Source organism: Gymnodraco acuticeps, unplaced genomic scaffold (assembly GCF_902827175.1).
Source record: "Gymnodraco acuticeps unplaced genomic scaffold, fGymAcu1.1, whole genome shotgun sequence".
NCBI classification, from domain to species: domain Eukaryota; kingdom Metazoa; phylum Chordata; class Actinopteri; order Perciformes; family Bathydraconidae; genus Gymnodraco; species Gymnodraco acuticeps.
Genome location: NW_022991818.1, coordinates 1,046,811 through 1,062,408, shown reverse-complemented (window position 1 = coordinate 1,062,408; position 15,598 = coordinate 1,046,811). Strand labels below are relative to the sequence as shown.

The following is a 15,598-nucleotide window of genomic DNA, read 5'->3' as shown; positions in this document are numbered from 1 at the left end:
GTTAAAACACTTTAATGAAGTTGAATACAGTATATTATATGTGTCAGTGATTTCATGTCAATTCGGCGAACATAAACATAAATGATTGTGGTGAAGATGATGATTAAATTAGGATTAAACATCGAGTGCCGGGCTGCATTTCCTCCCGTTCGTTTTTTTCGACTAAACAATAGGGGTGCAACAACTAATCGACTTAATCGATTAAAATCGATGACCAAATTAGTTGCCAACTAATTCAGTCGTCATCACGTCATCACGTGTGTTTTACGTGCCGTTAAACTCCAACGTAATTGGTCTTTTTATCGGTACTGGAGACATTTAAAAAATACATGTCATATGTATTATTGCTGCATAAACATTATATCGCAGTCTTAGTGTCACCAACTCGTTTCTAATATGCAAAAAGACAAAAAAATGCATCTATGGTGTATTTTCGATCTTTCCAATCGAGACGAGATCTCTCTCTCCCCCGTATGTGTGCGAGGGGGGCGGGGCAGTTTACACACACGCGGCTGCTACATGCAGCAACACACACACGGCTAGGATGGCGGAGAGAAGCGCTCCAAGGTGTGGTTAAATGTTACCCGTCTCGATGTGGACAATGCTCGTTGCCAATAGTGCAATAAGAGTTTAGCATGTAAGGGCGGTAACACGAGCAATTTGTCTAAACATTTAGCAAAAGTGCACCACATTCAGACGGAGGAATGCACCGGGTTCGACTGTCTTGCTCTGTAGCCCCCCCCCATCCACGAGTAACTTTTCCACGTCAGCAACACACGGAGTTAACAAAATTATACAAACATGGGTTAATGATTAGAGGTAACTGAGTTATTTATTTTGTTAAAGTTTCAGCTATTCTGTTTACAATTATGTTATCACATTATTTAATACGATTTGTTAAAACATTGTTGTTTCTTTTTATGTGAAATATTATTTATTTTATTTAAATAAAAAGCAATGTTAGTTGTGTTCACAATTTGTTAATTTAATAATATATGTATTTTTGAATCAAGTATTCATCTTTATTGTCTTCATTGTTAGTTTACACATGCCTAAAACAACCTCAAGCTAAATCTAAAAGTTGATGGCTAAACAAGAGCGTTTGAGAAATTGTGCAAGGCATACAGTAATAGTCCGAATAATCGATTAATCGTTTCATTAATCGATTATCAAATTAGTCGTTAAACAACATTATTTTGTTAAATAACAACATGGTGATGTTTTGTAAATGATTATATGTCTCTTATTTAGCACAGAGTATGATATCCGTGACATATGGATCTTAACAAAGTTCCGCTGTACATCCAGCGTACTGTATCTGACTTTATTTCACATGAGCTCCAGTGTGGAACCCCACTGCACCCCCTTGTGGATCAATGATCTATTTCAACTGGCTTCATTATAATTACATTTATTTATCACGGGGGAGGTCCATAGACTGTATATATAAATGGACGTAGTGTCCGTGACGTCACCCATAGGATTCTGCAGAGTTGCCGCGAAGCCCTTAGTAGGCGGAGTCGGCCACTAACGGCTTGACAGCGACGTCAGAGTTCAACTCCCGCCTGATCCAAATAAGGGCAAAGAGGCGGAGCCGAGGCGGGACCTGCTGCCTCCGAACTGGAAGTAAACAGAGCTAGCTCAGGCTAAGAAGCTAAGCTAACATGAAATACATGCATACCAAGTTAATGCTAACAGTGTAGTTCTCATTCATAACACTCCGTTCGATGTCTCACTATGGGATGCGCCTCATCGCGGAGCAAACATAAGCATCAATCTCATTACGCCAATCCTGATTGGCTGGTGATCTTGACGTCAGCGTCAGGGAATTCACCCCCTATAAGTAGCTTGCGCCACGACGCATGCATCATTCAAACACCTCTTCTCGCTTCAGAGCACATCTCTATAGTAGCCGGACAAGCTTAACGGTCCACAGACTGAACCCAAATATAACCATTTCGGTCGACGGGCGCTCGCCGGCTACTCCTTCTGCTTCGCAAGAAGACGGTAATACTAACGCCAGTTAGTATTAAAATCGACCTCGCCGTTTCTTTCCCCGGAAAGTAAGGTAAGGTTTTGATTTTTCTCAAGCTAGCTACGCACCTGTTGCTAGCTAGCTTACCCTTACTACCGACACCACGGTAGCGAGGACGCTTTTCTTTTTCTCTCTCACGGAGGAGAAAAGGATTAGAAGTATATTGACACACCAGTCAATATTCTTTGAGAACAAAGGACCCACACTGTCCCTTTTTCTCCGGATTAAGGACGGGTTGGTAACACTTTTTCTCTCAACGACGTACCTGTTACGAGCGGGTCCTCTCCACGCCACGAGGCGAACAAGATGGACGCCTCTCCCCCTCACACCAGAGGAGTCAGGGACTCGGAGGCTCGGTCATGCGGCTGCGGGTTGGAGATAGCAGGCACAGACTCACACCAGGTCTGCTCGTCCTGCCTCGGGCTGGAACACGCCCAGGAGGCTATCGACAACCCCGGCTCGTGCGGGCATTGTGCCCTTTTCACCCGAAAGAGCCTCCACTGACGGCTAGCACACCAAGCTAGCTTGTTGGAACAGGACTCCCTCATGTCCACTGATTCGCCGTTTGGCAATCAAGACACGGGGGCGTCCGCCGCAGAGACTGAGCCCCTCACTGTGTCGGTCTGGGGCTCACTAACAGCGGCAGCTGCGGAACCGGGATCCCACGCCGTGTCAGGCCGGGACCCGGTGGCGGCAAGAGACGCGGGAACGGAGCCCCACGCCTCACCAGGCGGGAGCTCCCGGCGAGACCTCACCATGGTCTCGCCCGCAGAGGCTCGGCCTGCTCCGCATACCGCAGATGGAACTGCTGGTGGCAGCCCACCTCCTACCGAGGATGGGCCCGTCACCAAGCAGGAACCCCACGCTGCCAGCGAAGGTGGACTGTTTCCAGTCAACCATGACTGAACGGTCCTACAGAGCCGCAACGTTGTCCGCCAGGGCTCTGAACGTTTCCTCACTGCTAACCGCATACCTGTGAGGATATGTTGAGTAATCCTGGACCGGCCGTTCTGGATGAGTTGGCCGCGGTCACAGACATTTGTCTCCGTGTCCAACGCTGCGCCGTCCAGGCCACGGGCAAAACAATGGGGATCATGGTGGTGCAGGAAAGAGCTAGATGGCTCAACCTCACCAACCTCCCAGACCGGGAAAAGGAGGATGTGCTTGACATGCCCGTCGTTCCCGAGGGGATTTTCGGCTCCGCTCTTGCCTCCATGCAGAGGAGATGCGAGTCGAAAAAGAAGGAGGACGAGGCCCTCCACCTCTGCGTCCCTCGAAGGGCCCGCAGCCCTTCGTCCAAGCTGCTCCGAACCCTGCTCGGTTCAAAATACCGAAAACGCAGAGGTCGCAGTCCGCCCTGAGTCCCCAGCCCAGGCAGGGGACGAGGGCGAGCTGGCCTAGAAAATCTCCGGTTCCGGCTGCAGCCCAGGCGCAGCCAACCCAGAATTTCGGCCAGCAGTCGAGGAAGAAGAAGCGAGCGGCGTGAAAGCCCCTCCTTCTCCCCTCTGTGACAGAGCTGGAAGTCTACGGTTCCCCAGCTCTAAATGTGTTCCCGCCGCCTCGAGAGATGCCTCAACACCATCCTCAAGTCCGCGTAAACACATGTCACACACTTATTGATTTTTCTGTCATAAAACATTTTCCGCTGACGCATCCAGGCTTCGAGCCAAGGGCGCAGCTCGAAAATGAAAAGAAAAACAATAAACAGTCCGTCAACTGTTCCCCTTCTGAGAGCAGCTACGGCCTCTCTCAAAGGGCGGACAATTGACGGGTCTGTGAAGACACCACCGTCACGCGCATGCGCAGTGCCGGCTGGGGCTGTAAAGGCACCACCGTCACACGCACATGCGCAGTGCCGGCTGGAGCTGTAAAGGCGCACCGTCACGCGCATGCGCAGTACCGGCTGGGGTCGTGAAGGCACCACCGTCACGCACATGCGCAGTGCCGGCTGGAGCTGTAAAGGCACCACCGTCACGCGCATGCGAAGTGCCGGCTGGGGTCGTGAAGGCACCACCGTCACGCGCATGCGCAGTGTCGGCTGGAGCTGTAAAGGCACCACCGTCACGTGCATGCGCAGTGCCGGCTGGAGCTGTAAAGGCACCACCGTCACGCGCATGCGCAGTGCCGGCTGGAGCCGTAAGGGCACCACCGCCACGCGCATGCGCTGTGTCGGTGGGGATTGTCGAAATGGGGCACCACAGTGCTCAGACACTGGAGGGCCCCATAACACAACAAATAGAGACTCAGAGGGGAAGAGACGTGACATCTCAGCTGGCTCTAAGGAGCATACAGCGGGAGATGCTCACGACATCTGCTTGGGTTTCTCAAGACAGTTACACGGAGCCATGGCGCACAGAGAGTTATGGTTACTGTGAAATGCGTAATGGCACTGCGCCACTGGCTGCACCCAACTTTTCTAGTACGAGGTGTGCCTATGGGTGCTGTCCTTTCACGGAAAGTGGTCACCACGGACGCATGTCTGACAGGTTGGGGAGGTATTTATGAAGGTCGCCCGGTGAGGGGTCTCTGGAGCAGAGACCTCCAGCGGGCGCACATAAATTACCTGGAGCTTTTAGCGGTGTTTCTCACCCTAAAACGCTTTCTGCCTTTCCTCAGCGGACATCACGTCCTCGTGAGGACAGACAATACGACCACAATATCGTATATTAACCGCCAAGGGGGTTTGCGTTCTCTCCAGTTACACACACTGGCGCACAAACTGATCCTATGGAGCGGTAGACGTCTCCTCTCTCTGAGAGCGACGCACGTACCGGGAGTGATAAACCTCGGGGCAGATCTACTGTCCAGAGGTATACCACTTTATGCAGACTGGACTCTACATCCAAGGATTGTGAGCCAGCTGTGGGTGCGTTACGGCAGAGCCGCGGTGGATCTGTTCGCATCGAAAGACAACGCTCAGTGTCAGCTGTTCTTTTCGATCGCGATCTAAATGCACCGTTAGGCGTGGATGCACTCGCGCACGATTGGCCCCCGGGCCTTCTGTACGCGTTCCCACCCCTGGCTCTGATACCCCCAACTCTGGCCAGAGTGAGAGAGCAACGCCACACACTTATCCTGATAGCTCCGCACTGGCCAGTTATGTACTGGCCAGCGGAGATATATCAGCTGCTGTGCGGGCAGCCATGGCAGCTCCCACTACGCAGGGACATACTGTCCCAAGCGGGGGGGGGGCGATATTTCACCCACACCCAGAGCGCTTGGCTCTATGGGCCTGGCCCGTGAGTGGTACAATCTGAATACAGTGTGACATGAAGCTGACCCTGGCAGCTGCCAAGCGAGCCAGTGGCACTCATGCGCTATCTGTACAGTCTTCATGCACTCATTGCCCCAGGGCAAACAGAGTGTGGTTGAAGCCCAACCCTACCTTTATCTTAAGGCGGTTGGTTCAGGTACCACATTTGACATTGAGGCATCCTCCCCGCCACTGTATTCCTCCGGGGAACACCGGCCGGATTTGCCGTGTTCAGCCCGTGCTTTACGCACGTACAGGGACAGATCAAGGGTGCTTCGTCATAATGACCAACCCCTTGTGTCCTGGGCTAACCCTTATAAGGGCAAGCCTGTTACTAAGCAATGGCTCTCCCACTGGTTTGTGGAAGCAATTGCTTTGGGGCCCATATGAGTCAGAGTTCGCAGGCACCCTCGGGTCCGCGAGCTCTTTCGACTCAGGGTCTGGCTGCATCCTGGGCTCTGTCCAGGATGTCTCCCATCCAAGACATTGGTGCAGCGGCGAGCTGGTCCTCGCCGCTCACTTTTGTCCGCCTCTTAACAGGCTGGACGTTCTGCTCCCAGTGGGACTCAAGCAGTGCTGGGCACCTCGTTGAGTCAGAGCTCTACCTGTTTAGTTTTTTTTCCGTTACATTGGAGTATGACAGGTGAGGCTCTGCCTCCCCTGCCTCCCCTGACTGCTCGTCGCTGGTATATTTATTTCTCCAAGTTACGTTTTTGTGTGCACTGAGGAGTCTCAAACAGGTGTTTGTTTAATCATTTTAAGATTGGCTTCAATCCATTTTTGCGAATTACTTCTTCATATATGATACATGAGAGGTAACATTATATTTATGGTATTATTTTCACATATTTCTCTCCAGTCTTCCTTCTGCCGGTGTCGCAGTTTCTCGTCTCTCCCGTTTTTGTGCGTAGTGCGTACGCATGAGTCAGAGTTTGCGTGGAGGAACGCACATTTTCCCGTCAAGGTTGTTTTTTATAAATCGCAAACATTGCTTAGAAACGGGCGTACGCCATATTTTGAGCGTACGCACCGTTTATAAATGAGGCCCCAGCTCTCATAGTATGCCTCTCGTCCAATGAAATGACTTGGTTGCTCTATGACGCGCTGAACCCAATGTGAGAAAATTACACTGAACTCTGCGACGCAGAACCTGAGATTACTTCCAAAAAGTACATACGTGTACCAACCCGAAGGGCCCATACCGAATATTTTCGGTACGAATAACTATACCGTTACACCCCTATGACTGAATGAAGTGCAGTTGATAAAAAAAAAAGTTGAATGAAACAAGTGACCCATGGAAACAATGTGTGAATGGTCTGACAGAGTAAAAGCTTTTTCCCAGCCAGGCTCTAATCTTTAGTCAATGAAAGTGCTTTTCAGGTTTTTATAAAAGGTCTGAAACCCTGTCCACACACTTTTCAAATGTTATTCTGGCAAGTTCTATGACTCAGTCAATTCGTCACTCACGCCAACTCGCTGCCGGACTGGCTTGCATGCAAAGGTAGTGTACATACCTTGGATTTAAATGTTAAACAGCTTAATTAAGAATAACATTAAAATCATAGTTGGGTTTTGAAACACTTTTGCCATTCAGATTGTATTATAGATAATGTTAAGGATCGCTTAACCAGAATGGTACGTTAAAGCAAGGATAAGTAATGTATTTTAGATTTTTTTGGGGGGAATTCTTGTTGACATAAATCAATAAATAAATTACTCTGGTGAGAAATCAAGTTGTTATCTGTGGTCAAATAATTTAATTTGGCTGGAACGTAGCTATGGAAGGTATGTTGTGTTATGCCATTTATTGTTCATTATTAATTATTAATTATCTTTTCTAATCGTTCCACACATTTTGGGGGTGTTTTGTTGTAGCAGCAGTTTTGAGATGCTTTTGACAGATTGTTGCTCTATTAGAAACATCATAGATATGTACTCGTGAAGTCATGGGAGAGTTGAGTGCAAAGTGGATCTGATGTATACCTGCAGTGGTGTGGTGGCCAGCAGCTCACACAGCTGCAGCAGCAGGCTGCCCGGGCTGCTCTCGTTCACAGCCAGGTAGATTACGTTGGCCTGACCCGAGGGCGTCATCACTGTCTCCCCCACGAGCGCCGCCAGCGACACGGATGATGAGAAGGAGGAGGAGAACGAGGCCATGGCAGCTGCTCCTTCCATCGTAGCTGTATCCGTAACTCCCCTTCCTCTTCCTCCTCCTCCTCCACCTCCTCCTGGACCGTTTCCCAAACCGGGCCCCTGCCCCTGACCCTGCCCTTGCCCTTGGCCCTGCCCCGCCCCCGGTTCGCTGACCCCCACGCCTCCCACCGCCGCCGTCTCCGGGAGCAGGGAGGAGCCCGAGTGGACCACAGCGATGTTGACCCCACCCGAGTCCCTCTCTCTCTCCCGGGGCCGCAGAAGTAGGGGGGGCGAGGGGCGCACAGGCCCCGTGCAGACCAGGACAGCGAACAGCAGTGAGAGGGCGGGCCTTGGGGCCACCATGGGGTAAGGGGAGGGCCAGTGGCAGCTGTCGGATGGGGTTTGGCAGGTGAGGCCAGGTGGGATCTGGGGATTTTGGGGTAGTGGGTGACGTCTTTGGGGGGAGAGGGAGGGAGGAGAGGAGGGGAGGTGGGGGGGGAGTGTCAGTGGCTCACAGTGCTTCACCTGATGAGGAGAGGAGACCCTGGAGAGGAGGGAGAGAGGAGAGGATGAATACAAAATACTGCTGTCACTGTTCTTCTACAAACACAACATGAAATGTAAGAGTCACAGCCTTGTCCCTGTAAAATATAATATTTAAAATGATGAAACCCTTTAGTATCTGATAAACAATTTAAAGACACATTCCACACACCACACCTACTCATCTTTGTTTTTACTGCTTCTGACTCACACTTCCTGTTAGTCTATAAACTTGCTGTTTACATGCCTGATAATTGAATCCTGCTGACATTTTGGATTAAAACGACAACATTAAAAGCTAACAGATAAGGATTTGTCAGAGTGTAGTGCAAAAACTCCGGAATAAATACTTATTATCAACCAAGATATTGTCTAAATCAAATGGAGGATCTGCGGATTAGTACTATAAACATGTTGAGGATATTTTTTAATGCAACATAGGTTTGAAACCTAAAGTGCAGCAAAGAGGCTCTTATTTTTGCAATTTTGCAACACATTTAGACTTCTTGAAAATCTATTAAATCTCTGGAAAAAACATCTCTTAGACTGAGGGTCAATAGAAACATGTTAGAAGTGAAGTGTTCCAGTAAATGGCCTCTTTCCTCTCAAGGACTACATGATACATGATTACATGATTACATGATAGGAAAATGTTTGCTCTCAGGGCTTGATAACATACTGTACTGTTGTTTGCTACAAAAAACTAGCGGGATATGTTTTTCTATAGAGTGTCATGTGTTTACGAAACCCAAGGCTAGTATGGTTGGTAAGGTGCAGTTAATGTGAGCATGACGGACAAGCTTTTATTAATGTCTGTAGAAGGCTATAAACCACAAGTTTCAGAAGATATAGCTCTTTTGTGTTTTAAAATGTTAGGTTTGATATGACAATCAGGCCAAATAATATGTTATGCAAAACTATACTAGACCATTTTTACTACTCTACAGTATTAGTGTGGAATTCAGACACATACGTTTCTGGCGGAAAAAGTAGAGAGAAATAGCACAATGGGAAGGTCAGGTCTTATCCTTCAAGACAGGAAGTACTGAATGGTGGTTTACTTTTATTACGCAATGAGTTTTTTACAACATGCTGCACAGACTAAGGTCTAAGTCGCAGCACGCCAGAAGCACAGACAAGAGCAGGACTGCAGTGAATAAATGGTGAGTCCAAGCTGAATAAAGAAGCAAAGAAAGACCCGCAGGTGACAAAACGGATATGGGATGAAGTGAATGATCTAGGGAGAGAGAGAGGATAACAAATAGTAGAGTCAGTCAGCTGAAGGGGGGGGGGGAGAACCAAAAAGCCTACACAATTATATCAGCATATGTATGAGAGTGAGAAACTAAAAGTAGAGAGAGTGAAAAGGAGGAGTGTAAGTGTGCAATAGAGAAAAAAAGGCCAAGCTGTGCATCTGATTCTGAGCAATGACACTCTGCATGCTACGGTATATCATGAGTATTGGCAATAGAAAGTGATTTGTGCATATGACATAATGGCCAAGGCTAAATTCTTACTGTGTAAAATATGTACAGGCATTTTCTTCTTTCCATTACTAGTTGAATACGATTGTGGAACAGTGCACTTGTTAAAATTAGCTATTAATATATCATCTAAGCTAAATGCATAGAATGTCAATGTTACAAGCTTTGTCTTATCATTTAAAATCTGCAATATATTAAAGAGGAGTAAATATTTCCTGTATGATTTTTGATTGCAAAGCTGTAGCTCTCAACCAGCAGTATCAAACCATTTTGATAATTGCAAAGTATAACATTATTGTGGTATTAACATTCATCCTTGAGAAATGCATGAATATCTAATTTGCGAGTAAATGAACAGATGGTGTGTAATACAATATCAAATCAAATATATCATCAGTTGGTGTAATACAGGGGTGGGGAACCTCCGAGACCATTTGATACGGCCCTCGAGGTCATTTGTAAACACACGCAAAAAATTAAAGAAATCTAGACCGCAATCTGGCATCTGGTTAGCTAGCTATGCTAACGAATATAAGAAGCTTTTTCTACAACCAGTGAGGTAAAGGCACATCTTTATATGATCATTATAGTTATAAAAAAATAACAGAATAAAGTACAGTGTTTCCCCTAGGTTTACTGCTTTGGGGGGGGGTGCTGCCTGAGCGGGGGAGGTGGCATTGGGATATATATTTTTGTAATCCTCTGGAGCAGAGAGAGGAGCTGTGGATTATTGTTATTGATTAGTGCATCAGAGTTTCTTGGGGTCAAAAACACTAAACTCACAACTTAAAATGAAAACGTTTAGTTTATTTAATAAAAGAGCACATGTTCAATGTGAAAAGTGACAGTAGATATAGATTGGTTGCAATTTGGTGCTATATACAGGGGTGCACTTTGTTGCCCTGGTTCGCAAAGGAGCACCTGGAGATGTTGCTGGTGCGCATCCTTAAAATGAAATAAACCGGACCTTTTGAGGGGTACTTCACTTTATGAACGGGGGTGGGGGGTTAGGTGCGCTAGTGAGCACGCCCATGAACTGTTCGCCCGTGCCTCGCAGCAGGGTTGTGCGGAGCACATAAAGCAGACCCTTCACGCGATAGCAAGGGGTAGAGCGAGGGATCGCAGATGCCGTCGCGCTCGCGGACGGATTAAAAAAATTAAACCTAAATGGCTCGCGAATTATACTTTGGCGGCCGTTAATATACCTGGGCGGCCCGCCCAACTAAAGTATATGTGTGGGAAACCCTGCTATCTTACCAGTTCTTATGCAACTCGCAAAATGTCTCTCTCTCTCTCTCTCTCTCTCTCTCTCTCTCTCTCTCTCTCTCTCTCTCTCTCTCTCTCTCTCTCTCTCTCTCTCTCTCTCTCAAAATGTTGGTGCGCAAATGCACTTTTTTCAAATGATCCGCACCAGTTATGTGCAGCCCTGGCTATATATGTATATACAAAATAAAATAATTGTATGTTTTTAAAACACCTTGAATTTCAGGGGGGGCGCGGGGCTCCGTTGGCGGGCCGCAGCGCCCCTCCAAGACAATGGTAGGGGAAACACTGTATACAGGTATAAAATACTATAGGCTATATATGACTTTTACAGCTTCTGCCTTACTGGTAGTCTGAGTGTTTTCAGCTGTGTGTGTTCTATGTAAATGAGCTGTGCGGTTGCCCTCCCGTCATTGGCTGCCCATCTCCTGGTCCGCCCCTGAAGATTGCGATTGGAGCACGCCGGGCCCGACGCACTCCAATTGCAGCGCACAGCAGGCGCACACCTGCTGGGGAGGAGTACAAAGGCCGGGGACGGAGATCATTCGGGAGGCTCTGACATGTGGACAGACGCCTCTCGCTACTTGCTCTTAGAGAATTATGTTAACTGTGGTTAAACTTGTGTGATTAGTAGTGTCTAGAGTAGCTTAGTTAGAGTGTAGCTTAGGATTTTGTGACTGTTGCCTTTTAGTTTAGCTGTGTTTTGTGTAGATTCTTTGGGTAGTTGTACCACTTTTAAAGTGAGGTTTTTGTTTCGTTCTTTATTTAGTATATTAGTATTTATTTTCCCTGTATGCCATTAGACTCCTTTTGTTAGAGTCCTCCCTTTGTTTTGTTTTTTGTCAACCTGTGCTCTTTTGACCTTTGTTGTTGTTCCAGGCTGCATGCCTGCCATTTTGTTACACTCTGGTATAATAAAGCCATTCATAATTATTACCAATCCCATTCTGGTTGTGTTGCTTCCCTTTGGTTCCCCTAGCCCAGTAGGGAACGTAATAATGACAGTAAAAAAAAGTTGTTATTAATAAACAAGAATACAGTTGGAAAGGGGAGTGATTTGTAAAATATCCATAAATAAAATCTGCTTACAGTTCTGTTTCATATGGATGTTGAGAGATGTATTCATAGATCTCCTAATGTTGCTCTCAAAGTGTACCAGATTGATGCATTTAACTTCAACATTTAAAAAAAAAATCTAACCTAGAGGAGGTTAGGCCCCCCCCCCCACTTAAATCATGTTCACATGGATAGGAAACTAAATACATTAGCACACATCTTGTGTCCATATCTTTCTGTTTTGGTGGTCATGCCACAACCGTGCACGTGCATGCATGCGCGAGTCATGGTATAATATCTGGATTAAGAGGTTGCTTTTTCTTTGCACAGCATGAAAGAAAGGCAAAATTAATGGGCTGTGATTTTAGTATTTTTAAGCAGAGGTCAATAATTTGTACGGCCCTCGGACGATGTTGAAAAAATTGAAATGGCCCTTGAGAGGAAAAGGGTTCCCCACCTCTGGTGTAATACAACAAGAAATCAATCTATATGCAGATGATGAAACACTCTTCCTCTCTGTTTGATTTACAATTGATCTTTGGGATGTGTGGTGTAGAACGGTCACAGTCTTGACACTTGACAGTAGCAAAGGTAAGGCATATTTGCCGTTTTGGCTCCGTAAAGCTACGTTGTGAGTTGTCTGGTTTTGACTTCGCTGCCCTGGGTTTTGGTTGCACAGTGATGATACATATACCTCTAGAATCTGTGGAATCCCAGCTTTAATCTGATATCTTGTCTGTGCAGATCCGATAAGTAATAAAGTATTTCTACCGTGAGTTCTGTGGTAAGTGCGTTAGAATTTGTTCGCTCAAGGCTAATTCAGAGGTTTGGTATTACCCTTGTGTTTCGTTTAGCTAAAAATGGTTCATATCGTCAATTAGCTGAGTTTCTTCCTGTTAAATGGGTATGACACATTAATAGGTTGTTGAATGTTAAGAAGCCCAGAGACACAGTTTCGTGAAAAGAAAGCCCATATACCTGACATCATTCAACAGGTTAAATTATGTCAGGTGTCAAATTAATTTGAAATTTAAATTGAATCCACATCTCATGCAAGCTGTAAATATGACTGCCTTGTCTGGTTATTTCAATTTTCAAATCTGAAAAATATGCATAAAATATATTTGATAAGACATGAATGAATTTGCTGTAAACATGAAGATATAAAAATATGTGAAATAAGTGAATTGGTATGGTTTACTTCCTTCAGCAAAGTTAGAGGTTAAGCATCTTGCTGGAGGGCACTTCAACCTAAGCTATTGAAGGAATGGAGAGTTGTAATTCACACAACAGTTATGGTAGTTTAACAAGATTGCTTACATCATGTTCAGCTCTATGGAGGATGCCTGTGTGTATGTGCAATGTTTCACTATGCAATAAATAATCTCTAAATGTTTTTTTAATATCATCAAAGACAGTCCTATATAAAAAACTGAACATTAGCCAAATACAAAATGTTCACATACGCCTGACATAGCTGTCAAATTATTTCCAAGATATTTTGTGTGAACAGCTTCTCCATTAGTGACATTAGCAAGCTTTTTGCTTCTGAATCTCTTGTATTTTTTTGTTGGTGGCTTGTGGTTCAGAAACCTTTTACACAGTTAAACCACTTGACAGAAATTACCCAGAGTATCAAGAACAGAAAAGTGAGGGACGAAACAATACAAAATGGCACATAGACAAGACATTTTACCAAATGTTAATGTACCAAACTTGTGTTTTGACAGATGACCTGTCATGTGATATTCTATTAAGCTTTCAAAGAAAAATATTATTTTAGCTGTATGGTAACATCTATCACTTAATTTAGAGGACATTTCACTGATACCTCCAATAGAGAATTGGTGGATTGTTTAAATATGAAAACAAATGGTCTTAGTGATAGCACGTGTGAGCAGAATAGTCATTCATGTATTTTTAACAGAAACATCATTATGCACTTTATAATGAAAATCAGTCTTATATGTTCAATGTTTGTTAAAGATTTTGTCAGTTGTATTATTTGGGCACAATATAGGGATAATAATAAAGTAAGAGCTGAACTGAACAAGGGAGAATTGAAGGGAATCATGGAAGTAAAATACAGCTTGAGAAAGAGCCATGTGATGTTCTCAAATCTATGGAATAACAGCAGCAGGAGCGCTTCAGCGCTCATTTCTAATGTAGCCGTTGGAATAAACTGTGTATATTATGCAGTTCTTAACGCTCCAGAAGCACAAGAAGTACGAGTTTGAAGCTCTTACACCTCAAATGCTATACTAATGTACAATGTGTAGAAGGACAACATCCAAGACCTCCAATTGCTCCAATTAAATAGTTTTCTGATGGAGATGCCGTGATTATGAGCACAAAACAAGGTGTTAAAACACATCTGGTATGTCAACCTCCCTACTGACAATCACCTGCCAGCAAAAATACATTTTCTCCAGACCTCACTGACTCTCGGCATTTACAGTTGTACATTTCTTTAAAGGTCATTTCACCAAAAAAACTTCTTAATGTCAGGTTTAAATATATAAAATGTTTCCACTTCACATGGTTTAGTGTCATTCTGTGTTTGAGGGTCACTGAATGAAAATACTGCAAAATCAGCACATAAGAAAAATGTCATTCCAATGACTGAACCATTGCATAACTATTTTCCATTGTGTAAGCTTGACCTATTCAAGGGATGTCAAAGCTCTTCTAACGTAAAGAGAGAAAAGGTATTCAATCAAAGTCTACAGTACGATATTCTTTCTTCTTGGTAAGCCATTTGATTTGCACTCAAGCATCACTTTGCTTTCTCCCTGTGGATTAGCATTTCATGAACTCATTAAATGGCTCAATGAGGCCGTAGAACATGTGTTTGCTTTGTAAGCAGGGATCTTCCATGTCTAACAAACATGTGTAGCAGGGATAATATTTGCCAGTACATAATCACTCAAAACTGACCCAAGAATTCTAGAAGCTAAGCAGTTGCAGGCACTTGGTTCAGGCATGATGCAAGGCAAAGGTGCAACTGAGGCATTTACTTGCCGGTTGGTCCATAAGACAAATACTGAGGTTGATCTGCTGAAATTCCTAGAGGTGCTTTATGAATTTCTTCTATGAACAACTCTTCATCAGCTTTAGGCAGACTGGTTGAGGCCGGGTTTTGCGCAAAGGTTATTCTCTTATTCAGTACAACCTACCTGTATATCTGATTCATAATAGTGGGAGTCAACAATGTAAAACTATGTATGACTTGCCAAAATCTTGCAAGCCCGGGAGGTGTTTTAGCAATAAATAGTAACAGGTTGGAAATATTACCCTCCCTTGGTTTCATCTATATAGTAAAATATGTGCTTCCTACGGCGTGTAGAACTGCCATAATCTCCATAAAAATGTATATACTATAGATTCACTGACCACAAACTTTTGGTATGGGGCTGTTTTTCATGGTTTTTACTAGACTCAGATAGCTCCAATAAACGGAACCCTTATTGCTACAGCATGAACAAGTAATTCAGACAAATATTGTTTTTTTTTGCTTCAGTTTGGATAAGGATATCAAGTTTCAACATGATACTGCCCCTGTGTACAGGTGAACTTCGCAAAGAGCTCCAACCTTAACCCCATCCAATTCCTTTAGGATGACTAAGCCAGGCGTCATCACCCAACATCTGTGGCCAACCTAACTAATGCTCTTGTGGCATAATGGGAGCAAATCCCTGCTGCCCAGTTCGAACATCTCGGGAAATACCAACCCAGAAGCGTAGAGGATTACGAGGTTTCAGGGGTTCATGTGTCATTTAACCACATGTTGTGTTAGTTGTAACCCCTTCGTGCTGAACACAGAATATA

The 15,598-nt window shown here is 45.0% G+C and overlaps 1 protein-coding gene across 3 annotated transcripts in view; it reads right to left on the bottom strand.

Moving 5' to 3' along the window:
• grin2da (glutamate receptor, ionotropic, N-methyl D-aspartate 2D, a) overlaps positions 1-15,598 on the bottom strand; it is a 408,557-nt gene that overhangs the window by 233,620 nt on the left and 159,339 nt on the right. For 2 of the 3 annotated variants that reach the window (XM_034199694.1, XM_034199693.1), the window contains exon 2: positions 7,275-7,968. The exons of the other annotated variant lie outside the window; for it this stretch is intronic. In XM_034199694.1, the coding sequence (XP_034055585.1) occupies positions 7,275-7,787 (513 nt within the window). In that variant the 5' untranslated portion in view covers positions 7,788-7,968. The remainder of the gene's footprint in view (positions 1-7,274; positions 7,969-15,598) is intronic. 3 annotated transcript variants of the gene reach the window in all.